This window comes from Peromyscus leucopus, chromosome 20 (assembly GCF_004664715.2).
Source record: "Peromyscus leucopus breed LL Stock chromosome 20, UCI_PerLeu_2.1, whole genome shotgun sequence".
In the NCBI taxonomy this organism is placed as follows: Eukaryota; Metazoa; Chordata; class Mammalia; order Rodentia; family Cricetidae; genus Peromyscus; species Peromyscus leucopus.
This window is the reverse complement of record NC_051080.1, coordinates 3,799,206-3,821,946: the sequence shown is the minus strand read 5'-3', so window position 1 is coordinate 3,821,946 and position 22,741 is coordinate 3,799,206. Positions and strand designations below refer to the sequence as shown.

At 45.7% G+C, this 22,741-nt stretch overlaps 1 protein-coding gene across 4 annotated transcripts in view; it reads left to right on the top strand.

The window, feature by feature from the left end:
- Positions 1–22,741, top strand: part of Dip2b (disco interacting protein 2 homolog B) — a 202,453-nt gene that overhangs the window by 109,157 nt on the left and 70,555 nt on the right. For 2 of the 4 annotated variants that reach the window (XM_028874586.2, XM_037197367.1), the window contains exons 4-9: positions 234–359; positions 13,082–13,294; positions 16,450–16,599; positions 17,152–17,271; positions 20,397–20,594; positions 22,220–22,311. In XM_028874586.2, the coding sequence (XP_028730419.1) occupies positions 234–359; positions 13,082–13,294; positions 16,450–16,599; positions 17,152–17,271; positions 20,397–20,594; positions 22,220–22,311 (899 nt within the window). Of the gene's footprint in view, positions 1–233; positions 360–13,081; positions 13,295–16,449; positions 16,600–17,151; positions 17,275–20,396; positions 20,595–22,219; positions 22,312–22,741 lie in introns of all 4 variants that reach the window. The other 2 variants (XM_028874585.2, XM_037197366.1) reach the window with 2 other exon arrangements.

Below are 22,741 nucleotides of genomic sequence, written 5' to 3'. Positions count from 1 at the left end.
TCAAGACAGGGTTTCTCTGTGTAACTCTGTCCTGGAACTTGCTTTGTAGACCAGGTTGGCCTCGAACTCACAGAGATCTGCCCGCCTCTGCCTCCCGAGTGCTGGGATTAAAGGGGTGTGCCACCGCTGCCCGGGCCCCTTGGTGTTTTTGACGACCTAGGTACCAATAGTTCATCTTTCAGAGGTTACCATCCAGCACACGTACAAATAACTCCGTCTGTTTAACTTTTCAGATATCCACACAGAAGCGGTTCAGGCTGCCCTCGCAAAGCACAAAGAACAGAAGATGGCTTTGCCCATGCCCACCAAAAGGCGGTCCACCTTTGTCCAGTCTCCTGCGGACGCGTGCACTCCTCCCGGTGGGTCTGTCAGAACTTCTCCTTGACAGTTGCCGAGTGAGGCCTGGGAGTCTTCGCCCACCGTCAGATGAGCTCAAGGCGTGCAGTCTGATGGCGGCGGCTGCCACTTGGTGCATAGCACATGTAGCAGGGCCTTCTCAGACCTGTGCAGACAGAGCGCTCCTTCTGACTCTCCACACTCAGGTCACCTGTGAACACAGGCCAGGCCCTTCTGTGAGGACAGGGCTGTTTGCTATCTCTCCAGATGAGATCTGTAGCCATCGATTAACCCATTAGTCTCCTCAATTGATGCTTCGTCTCAGTTCAACAGCCGTCCTAGGAGTGGGTAGACTTGGGATGGAGTTTTGTGTGTAAAATCATTAAGGATTTTAGGAGTACATTAGTACAAATTTGAAATAGATCTGAAAAAAGTAGACATTTGTTAATATATTTTTATATCTTTAAAGTTCTCCTTTTTATTGTGAGTTCCAGAGGTAAGTGGGAAATAGATAGATCCCTTCCATCCTTTATTCTTTCCAGTGTGAATTTAGGAGTTAGAACTTCATATCCTAGGACCGACTAGACAAATCTCAGATTTCTTCCCTGTTCAGAATGTTTCACCAAACTTATAAAAACCTTTTTTTCTTAGATCAAATGCCAGATAATATTTTTTAGTGATTTGTTTATTTTTATTTTATGTGTATGAATGTTTTGCTTGCATGTATGTATGTATACTGTGTATGTGCCTGGTGCCCTTGGAGGCCATAAGAAGGTAACAGGTCCCCTAGAACCAGAGTTACAAACTGTTACAGGTACTGGGAACTGAACCTGGGTCCTGTGAGAGCAGCAAGTGCTCTTAATCCCTCCCCCACCCCATCTTTGCCATGGCTTTGCAGAGCTTCCCTGGAGGGCTGCAATGTGGGGTTGGTTTTCATTCACAGCTGCCGTGCTGAGCTATGCTTATTGGATCCAGGCTCTTGTTAATAGTTTTCTTCTAGGTTTGAACTACCGTCTCAGAGCACTTGGGTTTGCTGTGGGCTCATTAGCTGTGTGTGCTTTTTTCCCTTCACATTTGTGGTGTCAATATGTTGAAAGAGAAATAGCTCTGTGGCTTCAAGTGTTTCTCAAAATGTAACACAGGATACCTCTAGCAGACTAACACAATGAGGCATTTTGTGTCCATAATGGTGCATACTTCAGACCCACTCATTCAGAATCTTGGATGGGTTCCCTTCCACATTCGTAGAGTATACAAGTTGGATCCTTGGGCACAAAGGGGGCTCTCAGCCCAGTAGCCGTCCATGTTGGCAGATTCCCTGCAGCATGGCTGAAGGTTCAGTTTCAGTAAATGGCAAAGGGTAGGGAACAAGGCGACACGCAGTTCTCAGGAGCAGCCCTCTCCCGGCCTCTGTCAAGGCAGTGCGGGTTCAGAGTAAATGGCTGCTCTCATGGCTCTGGGTTAAAAGTGAGAGTGCCCCAAAGATTGGGAAAGGGTTCACAAGGAGTGGAACCCTTTTTATCAGTCTTTTCATAAGAATCACTGCCAGAGGGGATTCACAGCTGTTCCCTGATGAATGGAACCATAGTTGTTTGCTGTCTACTGCGAGCCTCTGAATTTCCAAGTCGGCATGCTCTGTTCTATGTAGAATCTTCAAGATGTAGTGTAATGTTCTTGATCACATTACACATGTTAATAATTTCATAACAAAGACATAATCCTCTCTCCTAAGGCCCAAGTTCAGTAGAACAGGGTGATTAGACTTCCTGTCCATGTATCTTCCACTCTAGAAGTTTCTGAATAGGAATTTATTGGGACACCTCCATATGCCATTTGGGACATCTGTGTTTCCCAAGAGGAGATGTTGAGGCCCCTGCACAGCAGCCTCACGCAGTCCCAGGGAGGTGGATCGTAGTGGATCGTAGTGTCCTTACCCAGCAGTTCTGCACACACCAAGCATGAGGATTTTGCTGCAGAGAGGGCAGGTGAGGGGGCCTGTGTCCTTAGGGATCTGCTAGCACCTTTCATGTTAGCAGTAGAATCTGCCATTCTTGCTAGGTGGTGATAGCACACACCTTCAATCCCAGAGGGGTGGGAGTGGGGGAATGGAGCAGAGGCAGGCAGATCTCTGAGTCCAAGGCCAACCTGCTACAGAGTGAGTTCCAGGATGGCCAGGGCTACACAGGGAAACCCTGTCTCAGAAAACAAGACAAAGAGCATGGCTATGCCTGCCATGTTGCAGTTTAAGACACTAACTGTGTATCCCAGGACCTGTGACTGCTAACTCAGATGTTACAGTTTTGTCTGGCTCATCTACTTGCTATCCCCAAGTACCCAAGTTAAGAGGCTGTGTCATAGGGGTGAGGAGGAGGAACAGAAACGACATGATTGCTCATCATTAAATGTTTTTAACATCAGCGTCTGGCAGTTATAAAGATGATCCACAGGTGGACAGCTGGAGGGAAGGCTCGGTGGGCTCTGGATGCCCCGCACTGTCGTCTCCAACTCCAGCACTACACGGGGAGGATGCAGGTGGATTCCTGGGGTTCCCCGGCCAGCCGGTCAGCCTAGCAGAAATGGCATGCCCGTGTTCCGGGGGAAACCCTGTCTGAAAAATATGGTGGAAATCTATTGTGGAAGACACCTTGAGTCAGCCTCTGGCCTCCATAGGCTCACCCTGCAGGTGTACCCACACACTCTACCTCATGCACACACACAAATAACCCGAAAACCATGGGCCACATTTGCACACACACTCTACCTCATGCACACACACAAATAACCCGAAAACCATGGGCCACATTTGCACACACACTCTACCTCATGCACACACACAAATAACTGAAAACCATGGGCCACATTTGCACACACACTCTACCTCATGCACACACACAAATAACTGAAAACCATGGGCCACATTTGCACACACACTCTACCTCATGCATGCACACAAATAACCTGAAAACCATGGGCCACATTTGCACACACACTCTACCTCATGCATGCACACAAATAACCTGAAAACCATGGGCCACATTTGCACACACACTCTACCTCATGCATACACACAAATAACCTGAAAACCATGGGCCACATTTGCACACAGTTTCACAGCATTTTAACCTTGTTCTTTTGCACTGAGCTGTCGCTCCACACATCAGGTGTGAAGGCTCTTCCTCTTTGTGTTGTGTTGTGGGGACCTCACTTCCGGAGCACTGACCACTGAGCTGCTTTCCCTTTGGGAGATGTACAGCCACTTGGATTCCTAACCTGATGAAAAGGGCGTAAGGCGGAAAACCCCAGAAACTTTGGCTTCACTTATGACATCACGCAGTTTGTTAGAATAGTGAATAGTTGGCACGGGGAATGATTTGTCTTTTTTCATAAATAACTTTCAAATAAGGTACCAGTCAGTCTAAAATGTGACTATTGGTGCCTACACTGAACTGCCATGGATTTGAAAATTTACGTTCTCTAAGTGTGTAGTGATTTCTAGTTTTAATGCCTGTAGCCTTTCCCCATCTTTTAGACTGCTTGAATTCCTATCGCCCAGTTCTCTATGTGCTGAGATCATTTACTGATGTCATGAGGCGGTTACCTCAGCTTTCTCTGTGGAGTCTTTGTGTAGCACCATTGCTCATTCACACAGAAAAACAATGCGAACCCACAGCATTTATTTACTTATCTCTGCTTCTGAGCCTTTTCTGCAGCTGTGTGGGCTTTTATTGTTTCCTTCTGCAAGAGTGGGCAGATAACCTCCAGCACCGTGACCTCAAGACTGGCGCTAGTGGAGGGGAGCTGTGTGTGGATGTGTGGGAGTCCCATACAGGGCTTGTTTGTCAGTGCCTGTGGTTATTTTGGGGGATGGAAGACAAGGATAAACTTTCCTCTCCATAGTTTGTTTTTAAACTTTTACTGCACTATTTACCTCATTCTCTATATTTCTGTATATTAAAATGATGTCCTGGTACACATTGGGATATTGTCAGTTTTTCGTCTACCTCAAGGATGCCTTACAGAATTATGGTTCCTTACACTGTGCCAAGGACTTCCACATAACAAACACTGCCTGCCAAACTTGTGTTTCTCATAAGTGCTTTGGAAAGTAGGAAGAGCAGGCGTTCTGTAGACCTGAGACAGCATGTTCACGGTCACCAAGTGACTTGCTCATTATAAAAAACTAGCGGTCAGATTCAGTCTTCTTCCTGAGTGCATCAATCTACCAGTTGTCACAGGTAGTAAATTCTTTTACCTAACAGCTGCCTGTGTATGTACAGTACTAGAATAGTGTACATCAAATAGCCATTGCCTCCTGAGATCTACAGACCAAAACACTGTTCAGTCAGTTAAATGTTTCTTGAAAGGGAATACCGGGCTGGGGATGAGGCCCAGCATGCCGGAAGTCCTGGGTTCAGTCCTTAGCACCACAAGACAGGTTTGGTAGCACACGAAGAAGGTGCAAGGTCCTCTTTAGTTACATTCTAAGTATGAGGCCAGCTTAGGTACATAGATCCTGCCCCCACCCCCAATGAAAAAGATTGGTAAAGAAGAGATCTGATAGACTGCCAGCTGGCAGGATTCCCCAAGGATTGTAGTTTATTTAAAACCACAAAGTAAGCGGTGGATAGACTAGACCCCAGTGAGGGCGGGTCTGGGTTGGTTCTGCAGCATACTTTCGTTGTTCAAAGGGGTTAGGAGCTGTAGTCACATGTCCTTGAGGAATAAGTCATGAATATTCAGTGTTTTGTAGGCCAGTGGATAATACACAACCCACCATGTCATCAGGTCAAATTTGTGTGTTTTGTTTTGTCTTTTATCTATCTATCTATCTATCTATCTATCTATCTATTTATTTTTGGGTTTTTCGAGACAGGGTTTCTCTGTGTAGCTCTGTGCCTTTCCTGGATCTCACTCTGTAGACCAGGCTGGCCTCGAACTCACAGAGATCCGCCTGCCTCTGCCTCCCGAGTGCTGGGATTAAAGGCGTGCGCCACTACCGCCTGGCCCAAATTTGTGTTTTTCAATAGCTTTTTGTAAAATTTAAGGTTTGCTAATGAAAGTAATCTCATACGTAACATTATTGCATACATTTCATATACTACTCAGAGGGAGGTGGGAACGGAGGGCTGCAGGCACAGGGCTGAATAGAGAAAATTCACTTGTCCAGAGATGATATCAAGGTAGATCACCTTTGGGAGCTAGTAAAGAAGACACTTGAGGAACATTAACCGACTGCAGCAGGGCTAGAGTGTCATTCAGTCTGGGACGCATGTGTAGCTTGCACAAGCCCTGGCATGGATCCCTAGTACCCTTCCCACACAGATGAATACAAAGAAAACAACAGATAGGATGAAGATGCCTAAGATCTGATTGTCGTGTCAGAACTAAGACCCAAGTCCAGAGCAGTCGTGACTAGTTGATTAGTTAACTAGTGAGTGTGTGTGTGGGAGAGGGGGGGGGAGGGAGGGAGGGAGGGAGGGAGGGAGGGCTGTTTGGTTCTCTCCTTCTACCATGTGGGCCCCAGGGATTAAATTTGAGTTGTCAGCCTTGGTAACAAGCACCTTTACCCACTAAGCCATATAGCAGTTCCCAGAGTGGACTGATTCAAAAGGTCATTCCTGAAGCCAGTTAGCATTTTTGCCTCTCATTCTGGACTGTTTTATGTTGAGTATGTGCTTTCTTGAAAGTGACAAGCACTGGGTTGGGGATTTAGCTCAGTGGTAGAGCACTTGCCTAGCAAGCACAAGGCCCTGGGTTCGGTCCTCAGCTCCAGAAAAAAAAAGGAAGGAAGGAAGGAAGGAAGGAAGGGAGAGAGAGAGAGAGAGAGAGAGAGAGAGAGAGAGAGAGAGAGAGAGAGAGAGAGAGAGAGAAAGAGCGAGCCGAGCACTAAGGGTTGTTATGTATTCAGTCTGGCATTCAAAGGGCAGTAACCTGGGTGTCACAGTGCAGGCCTGTAATCCCATCACCTGGAGTGGAGGCTGCTCCTTGGGCAGTGGCTGATGTCTCCCCCCTCCACCCCCCTTCCTCTCGTCTTTAGTTTGGATGCACCGCCTAACTTTATCCTGCTCTGCCATAGGCCAGTGCAGCTGTATTTATCAACCAATCAGAGCAACATATATTCACAGCGTACCGAAAGACATCCCACGGCAGTACCCAGGAAAAACTGCTAGTGATACACAGAGATTGAGAGACCCTGAGTAATTAGTGAATATTCCTTCTTTCCTGGTTTGTCAGGCAGCTCATGGTCCTGCCCTTAGAGTCTCTGACCAGTTTTTCATTCCCTAGCCAGCCTTCTGCACATAAGGATTGTTGTGGAATCTAAAAGTCCTCTTGGTAGTTTTCGTTCTCCCTAGGAGGTGCATGGCAAGTGAGTGTCCACAGCTGTGGGTTTAGTGTTAGTTTAAATGGCTCAGCATTTGTAGCCTAAAGTGGGCTCAGCCCCTATCTCCAGAACGAACCTTTTTAAAAACTAAAAATGTGTGTTTGCTTATTTGTGTGTGCACAGGGGAGGGCTGTGGGGAGGGCTGAGGACCACCTGCAGGATGCTCCTCACTTCTCTCCCTGCACCATGGGAGTCCTGGGAATCAAACTCTCAGCTTGTCCAGTGAGCCGCAGTCACCTTCAGCTCTGAGCCCTCTGGCTGCCCAGAACTAACTAGTCTTCCTTGTATGCATGTGCTTTCTCCTAGATCCCCCTTTTACCCTGTAAAGATTTTTCTTCCTAAGTTTTAAATTTTCCCTTGCCTATGTAAAAACCATCTCTCCTCAGAGTATTTCTGGAAGAGCTGAAGTCCCTGGACCTTTCTGTGTGCCGGAGCCCCATCCACCCTTTCTCCTTCTCCAGAAGATCAAGTCTTAACTGTTCCCTTGATGGGTTTGCTCATCTGTTCTCTGAAGCGCTTGCTTGACGTCGCCTGTTCCGTGTCCAATCTAGATGACATGTTATCTTGAGTTGTCGTTAGGGTGGTACACGTCCCCTGTCATCTCGGTGAACTGTTGTTACCGCTCGCCTGAGCCCGTGTCTAGACCTAATTTTGGCATCTATGAATGTGCTGAATGGCAGGATGTATTTTCTTTCTTCTTTTTTTAAAATCTTTTTTATTTTGTGCACCTGAAGGTTTTGCATATATGTGTGTGTGTGTGTGTACATATATATATATATATATATATATATATATGTATATATATGTATATGTATATCATGTGATCTAGACAGACAGGCGTTACAGACAGTTGTGAGCTGCTATATGGGTGCTGGGAACTGAACCTGGGTCCTCTGAGAGAGCAGCCAGTGCTCTTAACTGTTGAGCCATCTCTCCAGCTCGGAGAGGAGCTGTTTCCAGGAACTGTCTGGCTTATTTCTATTGCCCCTCAGTATGGCACTGACCTTCAGCTGTTATGTATTTCGGGTGTCATTTTCATCCTTGTAAGTCTTTTAAGATTAGTTTTTTTTTAAACAGTTTTATTGAATTAAGTTTACAAAATAAATAGCTGGGGTGGGGGTTAGTGCGAGGGTTTGAGCCCAGATCCCTGCACACCCCAAGCATGCACTCTGTCTTTGGGAAATAGCTACAGCCTAACAGCACATAATTTGGGGAGTGTACTTTGCCATGTGTTGACATAGAAACACAGTTAAGATTATAACCATATCTGCATTCTCCTGAATTCCTCATGATCCTCCCTGCCCCTGATAACCACTGATTACTCTCCATCTCTATACATTAATTTGTGTTTTTCTTGATGCTTATATAACAGCCATACAGTTCTGTTTTCTTTTTCACAGCTAGAGGAAAGGACTGGCTTTTTTTTTTTTTTTTTTTTTTTTTTTTTCTTCAGCCTAAGTATTTTGAGATTCTTCAATGTTATATCCATCCCAGAAAATCACTCTTGGCTGAGTCAGACTCCATGACATGGGGAGACTAGTTTACCTATCTGTATTTGTACGTTTGGGGTGTTTTCCATTTCAAGCTATTACAAGAAACATTAATGTGTAAGTCTTTGTATAGATACATGCTTTGGCTTTTCTTGGAAAAGTACCCAGGAGTGCGATGAATAGCCAAGACAACAAGTGTTCAGAATTTTTGTGTGTATGGATGTTTTTCCTGTGTGGTCATGTGGATCCCTGGAGCTTGGAGTTACAAACAGTTGTGGTCTTCCATGTGGGTGCTGAGAGTCCAACCTGGGTCCTTTGGAAGACTAGCCAGTACCCTTAACTGTTGAGCCAACTCTTCAGCTCCAAGTGTTTACTTTTTTAAGATAAACATTGTAAATATAATGTTCACACATGACTAAAGTTATAGCAGTTAAGAACAGTAAACTTTGGACATTTTTCCCTAAAAACAATAAGCTAATCGTTTATATGTGTTCTGATTGGTTACAAATAGATCAGTGGAGGTGACACACGCCTTTAATCCCAGCATTCAGGAGGCAGAGGCAGGCAGGCCAGCCTGGTCTACAGAGTGAGTTTCAGGATAGCAACGACTACACAGAGAAACCCTGTCTCGAAAAACCAAAGCCAAAGCCAAAACAGAACAAAACAAAACAAAAAGCCCAAATAGAGCAGTGCTTCTCAACTTTCCCAATGCTGAGACCTCTTAATACAGTTCTTCATTTGGTGGTGACTCCCCAAACCATAAAATTATTTTGTTTTGTGGGGCAGTAGTGGCGCACACCTTTAATCCTAGCACTTGGGAGGCAGAGGTAGGTGGATCTCTGTGAGTTCGAGGCCAGCCTGGTCTACAGAGTGAGTTCCAGGACAGCTGGGACTGTTTACACAGAGAAACCTTGTCTTGAAAAAAAAAAAAAATTCTGTTGCTCCTTCATAACTGTAATTTTGCTACTGTTATGAATCGTAATGTAAATATCTGATATGCACTGTTAGGGGCATGACCCCCAGGTTGAGAACCACTGAAATAGATGCTAGGCTTCTGATGAACAATATCAAATGGTGTTCTGTTAAATCACGTCACACCACGAAGAGCAAACCATGCTGTGGAAATGGTTTCCCGGACTGGGGACATAACTCAGGAGCAGTGTGTTTGCTTAGCAGGCACGAAGCCTTCAGGGCAACCCTAGACCCACCGACAACCCAAACAAAAACGTTCTGAGCTCTAGGTAGGGACTCGGGACTAATCACAGCACTCAGGAGGCAGAGGCAGGAGGACTGATTGTCATGAGTTCAAGGCCAAGCTATCCAGGACTACATAACATGACCCTGTCTCAAAAAACCTGAGTCAACCAAATGGCTTAGCAGGTAACGGCGCTTGCTGCCAAGCCTGACGACCTGAATTTGATATCCAGAACTCATGATGGAAGGAGAAAACGAACCAACTCCTGCACATTGTTCTCCAATCTCCATAAGTGCACCATGGCATGTACACACTCCCCAACAAATAAATAAATGTTTTTTTTTTTTTAAATTCCCCAAACCAAAAGAAATATTTTAATCTTGCTCAAATTTCTACAAATATTCCTGGTTGACAATTTTTTATTACGCTACAAAATAATAATATTAAAAAGAGCTCATTTTTATTTTATTTTTTTAAAGTTGTAGGCTCAGGCAAGTGTTGTAGCCCATGCCTGTAAACACGTCCCCAGGAGACAGGATGGGAGACCACTAGTGCACATCAGCCTCAGATGCAGAGCAAAACTTGCTCTCAAAAAGAGGAAAGAAAGAAAACGCAGCAGCCAGAGCAGCACCGAGCACTGCACATTTCCTGAGAAGTCTACAGGAATTGTGACCTGTAGCAGCCACACTCCTTGGGTTGTGTGAGCGTCAGAGCAGATGGTTTTCTCCTTTTCTACCAACCGTCAGGTTTCCATTCTCTTTGCTCTCATTCATCATTTTTATGTATATGGATATTTTGTCTGCGTGTTTATGTGTGCACCATATATGTTCGGCATTGATGGAAGCCAGGAAAGGGCGCCGGAGCTCCAGGAGCTGGAGTTGGCAGCGTTGGTGAGCTGCCAGGTCAGTGCTGGGAATCAAACCCGGGTCCGCCGGAAGAGTTCAGAGCGAACGCTCCAAACTGCTGGGCCGTCTCTCCAGTCCCTGCTTTCATTGTAAAGGAAGGAGTAGGCTATTGAAGTTATTCTGTCTTTTCAAAAGAAGATTCCTTTCATTGATTTGTGTGTGCCGTGCCCACAGAGTCCAGAAAGTGCCATCAGATCCCTTGGAGTTGCAGGTATTTGTGACCCACTTACAGGGTGCTGGGACCAAACCCCGGTCCTCCGACACAGAAGTAAGCGCTCTGAACTGCCGAGCCATGTCTTCAGTGCCTTGTTTAAATTGTTATTGAGTTAAACACCAGGCACCACGGAAGTTCAGAAAGACAGAAACCCTTTTTATCAGCACCCTAGGCCATGAGAGGGCCTGATGTCGACCGGTGGCTGTGAGCAGCCTGCTGGCCCCATGGTGGCCTCCGGACGACGGCGTGTTTCCTGCATGGCCATGTGCTCCTGACTGTGCCCTCACCGCGCTCTGCTTGCTCGGTGTGCCTCAGCTGCGTTCCGTCGTGTTAGTGTCCTCAAATAGGCCTTGTTTCCTGTCCCCGCTGTCCGCTGTCCCCGCTGCTGCCCTGCACCTCTCCGCTCGTTCCCGATCGATCACCTGGCAGGCAGAGGAGCACGGACCCCACAGGGCTCCAAGGCCTGTGGAAGCCGGGCTGTGTCTTCTCAGCGTCTCATCCCCACCCTCTGGTACAGGGCGCAGGCGTGTTTGCTGAGTGGATAAAGAGGCTTCACAATGAGTCATTTTAACCCCGAGTTACAAATACAGTGGCGGGCCTCGGCGTTCAGATGGAAGAGACAGCAAAGCCATCATGTTTTCCTTCCCCGGCCTAACAGCTCCCTAGCTGTAAGCCGTTAACACCCAGGGGAGGGCTGGCAGGCAAAGCAGGTAATTGAATTGAAACACTACACCTAATTACACAATTGACCAAATACAGGAACATAATACAGTCCGTTTTCCATCAATCCAATAATGAAAATACTGGTTTTACTATCTGTAAGAACTGATTTATTCTAGTTTTAGACGTACACAAATTAAAATGACACCGTGGAGGCAGCTTGTAAATCCAGAGGACTTTGTGTGATTATGAGATGTCACCCAGAGATACTCGATCCTCATGGCGAGGGTCACACATCACATTGCTTCCCTGCCCCCTACTTTCTGCTTGTTACAGAATTGAAATTTTAGAGTATTTTCTAGAAATTACAGAAAATACTTCGGTTAAGTCCCACTCTCTTTGTGTTTCCTTTGACTGTTCCCTGCTATATATGCACTCTTTTCTTTAGGGAGCCTTATTGCTTTATCTCTGAGATCTCGGGGTCTCCATCTGTCTGTGTCTGTCTCTGTCTATTCCCCTCCACACCCCCATCTCAGACCTCCTTATAACGCGCTCTGCTTACACTGCAGTGCTTAACCCTGCTGAGCTCAGTCCTCCTCCCAGAGTCTTGGCTTGTACCATTTCTCACACACGTTGTGTTCTTGTGCGGGGTTGTGTATTGATGGTACCACACTATATGGCTTTTTAGTGGCACACACTCTCTCATAGGCATTCATACGTCTCAGCATCCCCAGGACCTGTCACAGTTTCCAGCATTAGTGCATTGGAAACCATCACAGTTCTTGGGCCGTAGGTCTCCTTTAATGTGAGGTGACGCATTGCTGCTCATCCTGAACAAGAAGCAAGGGTTGTGGCCATTGCTTAGAGATTAGACTTGTGGGTTCTGAATGACCATAAGGGTTTGTTTGTGTTGTTTGTAGTGCAGTTTCCTAGTGTGGAGTGTTCGCAATTTTCCTGCCCTCTTGTTTATTTCTCTGGCTCTTTAAACCACTCCATGTCTTGGACCTACCAATTCATCTGAATTAGGCAAAAAATTTCTGCAGAATTGAGCGTGAAGTTTTTCATTAAAAAAACAAACTGAATGGGACTGGGAAGAATCTGGTGGTTCGCTTATACAGCATGTATGAGGCCCTGGCTGCCATTCTTAGTGCTACGCAAACGAGAACAAAGTCACAAAATTCATTCAACCCCCAGATCACAAATTTGAGCCGGCCAGTGTCATTTAGAAGTCTTTCTTGGGTCAGACGTTGACTCTTGACTGCCTTCCGGACTCCAGCCTGCGCTAACTCTAGCTTCTCCCCAGTTTTGGCTGCTGTGTGCACTTCGATTTTTTTCAGCCAGCTGTTCTAATTTAGGCCTACTTCCTAAAGTCAGAGCTGGGCTCAGTCAAGGCCCCAGGCATTCTTAGTCTTCTGTGACTGACTCCGTCACATGTGGAAACCTCCCTGTGCCCTGTGCCCAGCTAGCTCGTCCAGTAGAGCAAGCAGCTTCTCCAGGCTAAGACAGTTTCTCACCACACTGGAGTTTCCATCACCCTGCTCTCTCTAACTCCTCTCAACAGAAGTAGACTCCGGGAAAAATACCCATGAGCCCATGTGGCCCACCTGTCACAGGGAAACCAGAAGAATTTAGACATCAGTTAATCTCAGGACAGGAAAATAGTTAATTTCTTAAAAGATTTTCTTAAAGTTTAACATGGTCTTCTAAGGTCAGCATTCTGTTTTTCGAGTTATGGCCCACAGATCTCTCCCCGACGTCTTAATGTCGCCTGTTAATCTGACTTGAGAATGCTAGTGTTTTACTGGTTTCATCAACATTGGGTGTGCAGTCAATGAGCAAGAACTGAACAGCCTGTGCTCAAGGCAGGATCGAGACTTCTTTTTTTCTAATTCCACACAGACACGTCTTCGGCCTCTGAGGATGAGGGCTCCCTGAGACGCCAGGCCGCGCTCTCTGCTGCCTTGCAACAAAGCTTGCAGAATGCCGAGTCCTGGATCAACCGCTCGATTCAGGGATCGTCCACCTCTTCATCTGCATCTTCTACGCTGTCCCACGGAGAGGTCAAAGGAACCAGTGGGTCTCTAGCTGATGTATTTGCCAATACCCGAATAGGTAGGAGTTGGATCTACCCAAGAAGCCCACCTCATGTTCCATTTGGCACCCAGTATCCTGGAAACAGTGTATGGTTGTGTTAGGTTTTCAATAGGACCTGAAAAATATGATCATGAGGCAGAGATGGAAACACCAGCAATGTATTTGTTGCAGGAGTAATAGGTATCCTCAGCATTATTGATAGAAATGTTGCTCACCTGAAGCCATATCTATTTCCATAAGCAATACTGAAGCTGCAAAATATAAAACCAGTCTGAGTATGGGTTTATCCCAGAAAAGAAGTAGTCCCTATATCAAGAGCTACTAAAATATGTAGCATCTCAGATTTCCCAGGAATATCGTCTATATTGCATAAAACACGACATACTTAATCTGAGCAAATTCTCCACTGAGCCATGGTCAGCAAGGCCGTTTTGTGCCTGACTAAAGACTGGGTTTATGTTGCTTGCTGCGGTGATGTTGCTGCATGAGAAGTGTGCGGCCGAGGGTCGGCACCCCGAGCTCTGGCCTGCTGCTGCTGCTGCTGCTGCTGTGTGCACAGCTGTCGCTTGGCTCTGCTTTATGTGTTTGCGAGTCTGTTTTTGTTTTTCTCAGGTCTCTGATTTCCCTACTTGGCGGCCCCAGCGCACTGAGTCGTGCCCTCGTGCCCTCGAGCCGTGTCTGATGTCTTACTCTTCCTTCTTGAGCACCAGTCACGTTGTCCCCTTGTCTAGTTGTTGTCTCAGTAACTTCTGTACCGCTTTATATGCTACTTCAGTTGGACTTCCGAAAAGAAAAGAAGGGAAGATTATAGTGTAGGTTATGCTTTTCAATGAAGCTAGCTACCTTGGGGATATAATTCCACATTCAAAGCCACACATCGCCATGGCGACCCTCCCTGCACGCTTGGCTCTACTCTGTGTCACTGAGCCTCCCAGCGCAGCCATACACAGGCCGGCGTGTTTCCCTCCACTCTGTCCCAGAGAACGAGCCGCTGAGCTGTGCCGGGAGGATTTATTGATGAGTATGTCTTGACAAACAAACAAACAACGCTGTTCCACTTGAGAAAGAAATCCAGATACCACTTTACATTGTCTGGATTTTATTACGATGATTTCATTTGACTTCCTGTTTTTCTGTTAATTTTTTTAGTTGAGTTGCAGTAATATTGCTTTTGGATATTAGCTCCTATGGAAGTAATTCCTGTTCCTTAGAAGAGACAAGGTGTGGTGGCTCAGGCCTTTAATCCCAGCATTCAGGAGGCAGAGGAAAGCAGTTCTCTGTGAGTTCAAGACCAGCCTGGTCCCATAATGAGTTCCCGGGATAGCCAGGGCTATGCAGAGAGACCTGCCTCAAAAGGAGAGAAGACAGTAGTCGTATGGATCCCGTGTTGGTATTGCCATCTTGATGTGCAGCCATCTCTCCAGCCCTCTTTTTTTTTTTTTTTTAAAAAGATTTATTTACTTATTATGTATACAGTGTTCTGTTTGCATGTGTCCCTGCAGGCCAGAAGAGGGAGCTTACAGATCTCATTACAGTTGTTTGTGAGCCACCACGTGGGTGCTGGGAATTGAACTCAGGATCTCTGGAAGAACAGCCAGTGTTCTTAACCTCTGAGCCATCTCTCCAGTCCCTAGCTGCTTTTCTTAGCAATTTATCCTGAACACCTTTTGTATATTTACAATTATGCTATTATTGTGATTTTAAAGTACACCACTGTTTTTCTATGCCTTAGTCTACATCGCCACTCCCTGATTTTGGACAATGAAATAGTGTCCAGTGCTGCCCTCTTACAAAATTGCTCAGGTGGACATGCTGGATCAAATAAAATATACATTTCTAGTTGGGTGTGGTGGCACACACCTGTAACCCAGCATGTGGAAGGTTGAGACAGAATTAAGGCCAACCTGAGCGACATAGCAGAATCCTTTCTTGAAAAACAAAACGAAACAGAAAATAGCGGAGTGTGATGGCGCACACACACCTGAAGGAAGTCCCATGAGGCTGAAACAGGCAAATCAGAAAAAGAAAACACTTAATGCTTTTTTTGGCCACATTTTACCACATTGGACTCATACCAGTTATTTTTCAAACTTCAAAAAGTATTATTTATAAAACTAATACTCATAGACCTTCGAGGTGCACAAACCTTTCTCTTAAATTGATCTTAGAAATTACATCTCCCCCTTTGATGCCTTTTGGTGGGTTTTCACTAATTTTATGTCATATGGTTTGCATCCTCTAATTGCCTTCTTCAGAAGATAGTTTCTGATTTGTTGGGTTTTTGGTGTGGCGTAGCCTCCTTCAGTAGCTTTCTTCCAAGGATGTCACTCACTTTGTCACATCAGTTCACTGCCAGCACTGAGCAAGATGCTGCACACTGTGATCCCAGCGCTTGGAAGGTAGAAGCAGGAGGATCCGCTGACCTGGCTGATGAGATCCTGACTCAAAAAATAAAATTCAAAAGAACTTTTCCGTGAAATAGCAAATGTGGGTTAATCTCTACTTAGAGCTAGAAAGAAAGTGGATCCAACTTAACTGTGGGCCATTTTTATCAAAAGTAGAAGTAGACTTTATCTCATTTTCTTTCCTTTGAGAATGTGGGTCTCTGAGCCCCTGTAAGGCACTGTTTGGGCTTTGGTAGAATGGAAACGTCCTAGATACAACATGACATAAGGAAGTGTCCACGGAACTAGAGAACTAGTGGCAAGTTGGCCACTTACCCACTTTGCTTCTATTTTGAAGTGACTTTACAACATTGGATTCCTAGTCTCCACTCTGTATAGAAAATAATGTTTTTGAGAAACGTTGGCTATGTGGTTTGACCTAATAACTAAAGCTACTCAAATCTTGAAAATTACCATTTTGGAAAGCTGATAAACTCTGGTTTACCTTCATTTTCCTCCAGTAAGTTGCTAGTAGACTTTGATTAAAGAGTTTGTTTTAGGGCTGGTGAGATGGCTGAGCAGGTAAGAGCGCTGGCAGGCAAGCCTCATGACAAGTTCCATCCTTGCGACCTGCAGCGGAAGGAGAGAACTAATTCACAAAGCACGATAATAAGAAGTAAATAAGTAAATAGTTCTTAAAGTTTGTTTTAAAAAGAGCTAATGAATTTTATTCCTTCTAAAGCAAAAGATTGAGCGTTGGTTATCTTAAGTTTTGTCTTTTCCTCTCAGAGAATGTCTCAGCTCCTCCTGACGTCACTGCAACTACCTCTTCCTCCTCCTCCTCACTTCGCCCAGCAAACATTGACCTGCCCCCTTCCGGCATAGTTAAAGGCATGCACAAAGGATCCAACAGGTCCAGCCTTATGGATACGGCTGATGGTATGAGTCCCTCGGTTAAACTGGGAAGATCCAGGTCTGCCCAGCAGCTCCTCCCCGTGGTCCTGGCTGCAGAGGCACACTGCCACTGGCTCACTCACAGTCGCCGTGCAGAGTCCCTCTTGTCACATTTTCACACTTGGTGTTTGTAAAAGGAACTGTGAACCAAGTGCGGAAGAGAAAGCCGTACGGGAGAAGAGGAAGCCTGCGGACCTGCCAGCCTGTGCTCAGCACGGCGGCGGCGCCGGTGCATGGGTCTCCTGTTGTCAGAAGTTTGGTCCCTTCCGAACAGAAGAAGATGGGCCAGGGTCAAATGTCATTAGAAGTCAAATCTGGGAGGAAAGCGGGAGGGGGAGAAGAGTAAGAAAGAGAAGGCACAAAGTGTTCATAAACAAGGCATTGAATTCCTTAGAAGTCTCACTGGTGATAAAAAAAAAAACTTAATAGTTAAGTTTTTCAGAAGAAGAAAAGTCTTTTGAGGTAGTTGAGGAAATAAAATGTATTTATTAAACTCAATGATTTTAACTGAATTTACCATTATTTTTCCCCTTACAGGTGTTCCTGTCAATAGCAGAGTATCCACAAAAATCCAGCAGCTTCTCAGCACTCTGAAACGACCCAAAAGGCCCCCCTTAAAGGAATTTTTTGTGGATGACTCTGAAGAAATTGTGGAAGGTAGTAGTAAAAGCGCCAGGAGCACACACTCACTAGCAGCTAGAACACGTGGGGTGTGTGCGGTCAGGGCTGAACGGGGCGTGGTTTTGACTCAAGGAGTCCGTGTGGTTGTGCTGTTTGCGCTAAGGAGCTTTTGTGTGTCAGGTGTCGGGAGATGGGCAAGGAGGACCCAGAGCTTAGAGCTGTCCTTGTTAGAGTGTGTATTCTGAACTTGGTTACGAGGCACAAGTGCATAATGCAGTGTATGTTTGGGGGGGGTGGGGGGGTGGGGATGGGAGTATGCGCACATGTGTGGAGGTCAGAAGTCAGTTCTGTGAAAGTTCCTTCTCTCTCACTATGTAGGGACCAAACTCAGGTCAGTAGGCTTGATGGCAAACACCTTTATTTGCTGAACCATCTCATTGACCTAGAAATACATAATTTGTAGAGTTATTTGCAATTTGTATTTTCTGAGAGTGTAGGTAACAAATCCAGCCTCAAGGCTTTGCCTGCTCTTTCTTCTAATACAGATGGGCCTTTCACTGGATCTGCTAATCAGTGCACACACATGACTTTCTAGAGGACAGAGTGGTGGATGGTAAAGACATGCAGACACACTTCCTTCCTCATGCTGTGTGTGACTTAGACCAGTCGGTTCTAAAATGAGTCAGCATGGAAACAGGTTAGCCAGTAGGGAGGTAAGAGGTTAGTTCTGTGTGTGAGGTTGAAGACAGGAGATCAGCCCATCAGTCATCAGAATTTATTTGTGCAATAATTAAATACATTCACTGATGAAATCATGATAGCCTGGATTTCATCAGAAAACTTGAAAAGGGAATGGAATGGGTGTGAGTGTGGGTAAAGGGCAGCCATTCTCTATGACTGAAGCTGATGAATAGACCTCCATAAAAAAAGGTGAGGTAGAAGAGGGAGGGAGACGAGGGTTGGGGGTGGGGTAGGGGGCGGACTCTTACTGTGTTAGGAGCTATTAGTAAGCCCGATCAGTTTGTACTTGTGTTTGTGGGGTTTGTTTGTTTGTCTGTCCTGAGTCTAGATGTAGAGTGTAATCGCGTCAGAATAGTGATGGAATTTGGCATGTTGGAGACTAGTTTTGATCTTTGTCGGGTTATAACAATGTTTTACTAATTGTAAATAGATTTCTTTGACTAATGGTCATTTTTGGAAAAGAAAACACCAGTATCTTTTGGAAGCTTTCTTGTGCATGAAGCCCTAGTGGAAAACTGTGCCTACCAGGTGTACAGTCTCTGTAGACAAGAGACAGTTTATTAGCAGTCACTCCTGGGTAGTCCTGTTAAATGTAGACTACCTTTAAGGGTCTGTAATGGTCTGAAAATTATGCAAAATAAGGAATGAATTGAATATTTTGTCAGTAGAAGAATGAATTCAAAGAAATGGATGCAAGTAGAGTTCATTGCACTAAGTAAATAAGCCAGACTCAGAAACATAAAGACAGCATGGTTTTTCTTGCAGAATCTAGATTTAAATGTGTGTGTGCAGGTCCTGAAAAAAGGACTGTGAGAGAGGAGAAGGAAGTCTTAGCAGAGGTGGGCCTAAGAGGCAGAAATGAGATCTAGGGAGAGGGAGGCCAGCAGGAGCGGGTTGGAGAGCTGGGAGTGGGGATGAGCAAGAAGGGAGTGTCATGAATCAGACGTATAAAAATGCTGTTAGGGGCTGGAGAGATGGCTCAGAGGCTAAGAACACTGGCTGTTCTTCCAGAGGTCATGAGTTCAATTCCCAGCACCCACATGGTGGCTCACAACCATCTGTAATGAGATCTGGCTCCCTCTTCTGGCCTGCAGGGACACATGCAAACAGAACACTGTATATGTGATAAATAAATGAATCTTTAAAAAAAAAAATAGAAAAAAATGCTGTTAGGAAACCCATCACTTTGTATACTAACTCTGGGAAAAGAAGGAGTCAAAACAAATTCCTACAAATCCATCATAATAGTGAGTTACAACGAACAGCTTTCTTCTTATATTTAGTTGTCTATACTAATTTATTTTGCATGGATGGTATTTTCCCTCGTGCATGTATGTGTCACACTTTCATACAGAGGTCAGACGAGGGCATCAGATCCCCTGGCACTGGAGTCACAGAGAGCTGTGAGCTGACATGTGGGTGCTGGGAATTGAACCTGGGTCCTCTGGAAGAGCAGTCAGTGCTCTGAACCACTGAGCCATCTCTTTGGCTCACATACAGCTACAGCATGCACTGGGAGCATGCACACAGCAAAACCAGGACAAGCTGGGCAGTGGGTGACTACGACTCAGGGAGGAGAGGAGCGAGAACATCGCCCCCGGACGATCACACCGAGTTGAGGGTTTATCCTCACTGCTGTCTATGTGCCCCTGGTGCGCTCTGGCTGTCCATGCGTGTTTGTTTTCTCCAGGTGCTTGTGGAGACACGAGTCTTGGCAGTATTCCTTGGCAGACCTTCAGTTTGAACTTGTTCTTCCTGCAGCCTCCTGAACTCTGAGACTGGGGGGAAAGCCTCCACCCCTGCTTGTTCCCCTTCACGGTGTACCATGGTCATGGTTGCACACAGTGAATGCTTGACTGTGTAGTCTATATGTAATCATCTCTCCTTCTGTGAGAATGTATAATTTAAGCCTGAGCACAGTGGGAGACAGAGGCAGGTGGCTCTCTATGAGTTCAAGTCCAGCCTGGTCTACAGATCGAGATCCAAGTCAACCAAGCCTACTTAGGGAGACCCTGTCTTAAAACAAAAACAAACAACCAAAACCAACAATAAACAACAAAAAAAAGTAGGAGTTAAAGAATGATTTGAATAATCCTTGTTCACTGTAGCAAAACCTACGGTATATCAATGAGCACAAACAGCCCCTCTGAGTCTTGGCGTAGGTGTTCATCTCTGTCCCTCACAGCTCTGCTCAGCTGACACTGCTGAGCAGCCCCTGCCTTGGGGCCCTGTAAGGAGCGATGGGAGTAGGAGCCAGCCCTGCCCTGGACGCTGTGACTCCTCTGGAGGATGACGGAAGCCCTAAGGTCTTCCGTTCTCTTCAAGAATAAGCCAGAGACGCAGAGGAGGAGATGTGTTTGAGGTTAGAGTTGTGTTAGAGGCACATGAACTTACTTCATCTTCTTGCCTGTTTGCTACAGTACCTCAGCCAGATCCCAACCAGCCAAAGCCTGAGGGCCGACAGATGACGCCAGTGAAGGGCGAGCCCCTCGGAGTCATCTGTAACTGGCCCCCTGCACTAGAATCCGCCCTGCAGCGCTGGGGCTCTACCCAAGCCAAGTGCCCCTGCCTGACCGGGCTGGACGTGTCCGGGAAACCAGTCTACACCCTCACATACGGTGGGTCCCCACTGCGCTAAGCGTTCTCGTGGATTGGGGGTAGTGCTTCTCTTGGTGTTTCTCAGTTGGATATGTCTCAATTATTAATTAGACCCTATGTTCCAAGTGGAGTGATTGCTAAACATTTTCCTTAGGGAGGATTTTGTAGCTAGAGTTTTCCTGCCTTGCCCACAGTCAGGACAAATCTCTGTCACCCGCCAGTCCCACAGCTGCTCAGACCCAACCAAGTAAACACAGAGACTTATATTGCTTACAAACTGTATGGCTGTGGCAGGCTTCTTGCTAACTGTTCTTATATCTTAAATTAATCCATTCCCATAAATCTATACCTTGCCACGTAGCTCGTAGCTTACCGGAGTCTTCACATGCTGCTTGTCATGGTGGCAGCTGGCAGTGACTCCTTCTGCCTTCCTGTTCCCTCTTTTCTCCTCTGTTAGTCCCGCCTATACTTCCTGCCTGGCCACTGGCCAATCAGTGTTTTATTTATTGACCAATCAGAGCATTTGACATACAGACCATCCCACAGCAGGATTTGTTTTGTTTGGGTTGTGTTTTTGAGACAACGTCTTTGTAGCCCAGGATGGCCTCAAACTTGTAGCCAAGGATGGCCTTGCTCTTAGCCTCCTGATTTCCGAGGTTTCAGGCATGAACCATGGCACCTGGCTAGAGAAGGGGTTTAGAAAGTATTTTGTCAGTATTAATGGTTATGGAGAAGAAAAACCATCACTTAGAGCTTCAGTCTGCATCTTCTTCTAAAAGCACACAGTTCTATAAAGAATAAAACTCAGTACTTTTCCATTTTTCCAGCCCCACCCCCCACCCCCACCCCCACCCCTCTGCTAAGGTCCCTGTCATGGTCATTGACACCGAGGAGTACAGCCACATGGCTCCTAGAACTAACTTCTCTTCTGATCTTAGTTCTGTTGTAGATTGTTCTGTAAGACAGAATTTCACATGTAACCAGCCTGGCCTCAAACCAGAAGAAATCTTCCTGCCACAGCCTCCTGAAGGTCAGGCCCAAGCCCATGCTCAGCTTGCTCTTTTTTAAAATTATTTGAATTAATTCCTCCAGTCTCAAGTAACTGATGAGACCTACATGCGTGGTTCTTCAGAGAAGCCTGGGACAGAATCCGCTGTTTTTGAGTCTTCTGTTGTAAAACAAACAAAAAAATGGTGCCCTCTCTTTAAAGGGATACTTAAGGATACTCTTGTTACATCATAAAGTATATTTTGATATGAGCCATGTATCGGTGGCACTCACCCTTATTCCCAGCACTTGGGAGGCAGAGGTGGACAGATGTCTGTGAGTTTGAGGCCAGCCTGGTCTACATAGCAAGTTCTAGGACAGCCAGGACTAAATGGTGAGACCCTGTCTGAAAAAGAAAAAGAAAAAAAATAAAGCCACAGAAAAGAACTGAAATATTAAGTCGGGCAGGGTGACATTCTCTTTGTCCCGGGACAAGAGTGGTTCGTGAGAGGTTGCTTGCAGGGAGACTTGCTGTGGTGGGGGGAGGGTGGTACTGACACCCCAACCGCTCTTGACTGGCCTTGTCTTAGTCAGCGCATTCGCTCGCTCGCTGGAATAGGCTTATAATTTTTTCTGTCTGATTGTTTTCTTTTCCCAGGAAAGTTGTGGAGCAGAAGTTTAAAGTTGGCCTACACGCTGCTTAATAAACTGGGGACCAAAAATGAACCTGTGTTAAAACCTGGAGACAGGGTAATTTATTCTGTTTTGTTTAGAAGGTGATGTTCTTTTGTTTCTGATACATGCACTCTGGGCTTTTGTTGTACAATAGTAAGATTCACATAACTTCTTTTTAAGATACTTATTTATTTGTGTTATATGTGTAGCTGGAGAGTTTTTTCCCCGGGTCCCGCCAAGCCCTGGCAGTCCGACAGCCCACTTATAAAATAAACACACAGATGCTTATATTATTTAAACTGTTTGGCCTAATGGCTCAGGCTTCTAGCTATCTAGTTCTTTTTTTAGTTCTTACATCTTATATTAGTCCATTGCTATAAATCTATACCTTACCACGTAGCTCGTGGCTTACCGGCATCTTCACATGCTGCTTGTCATGGCGGAGGCTGGCAGTCTCTTCCTCCGCCTTCCTGTTCTCTCAGTTCTCCTCTCTGTTAGTCCCGTC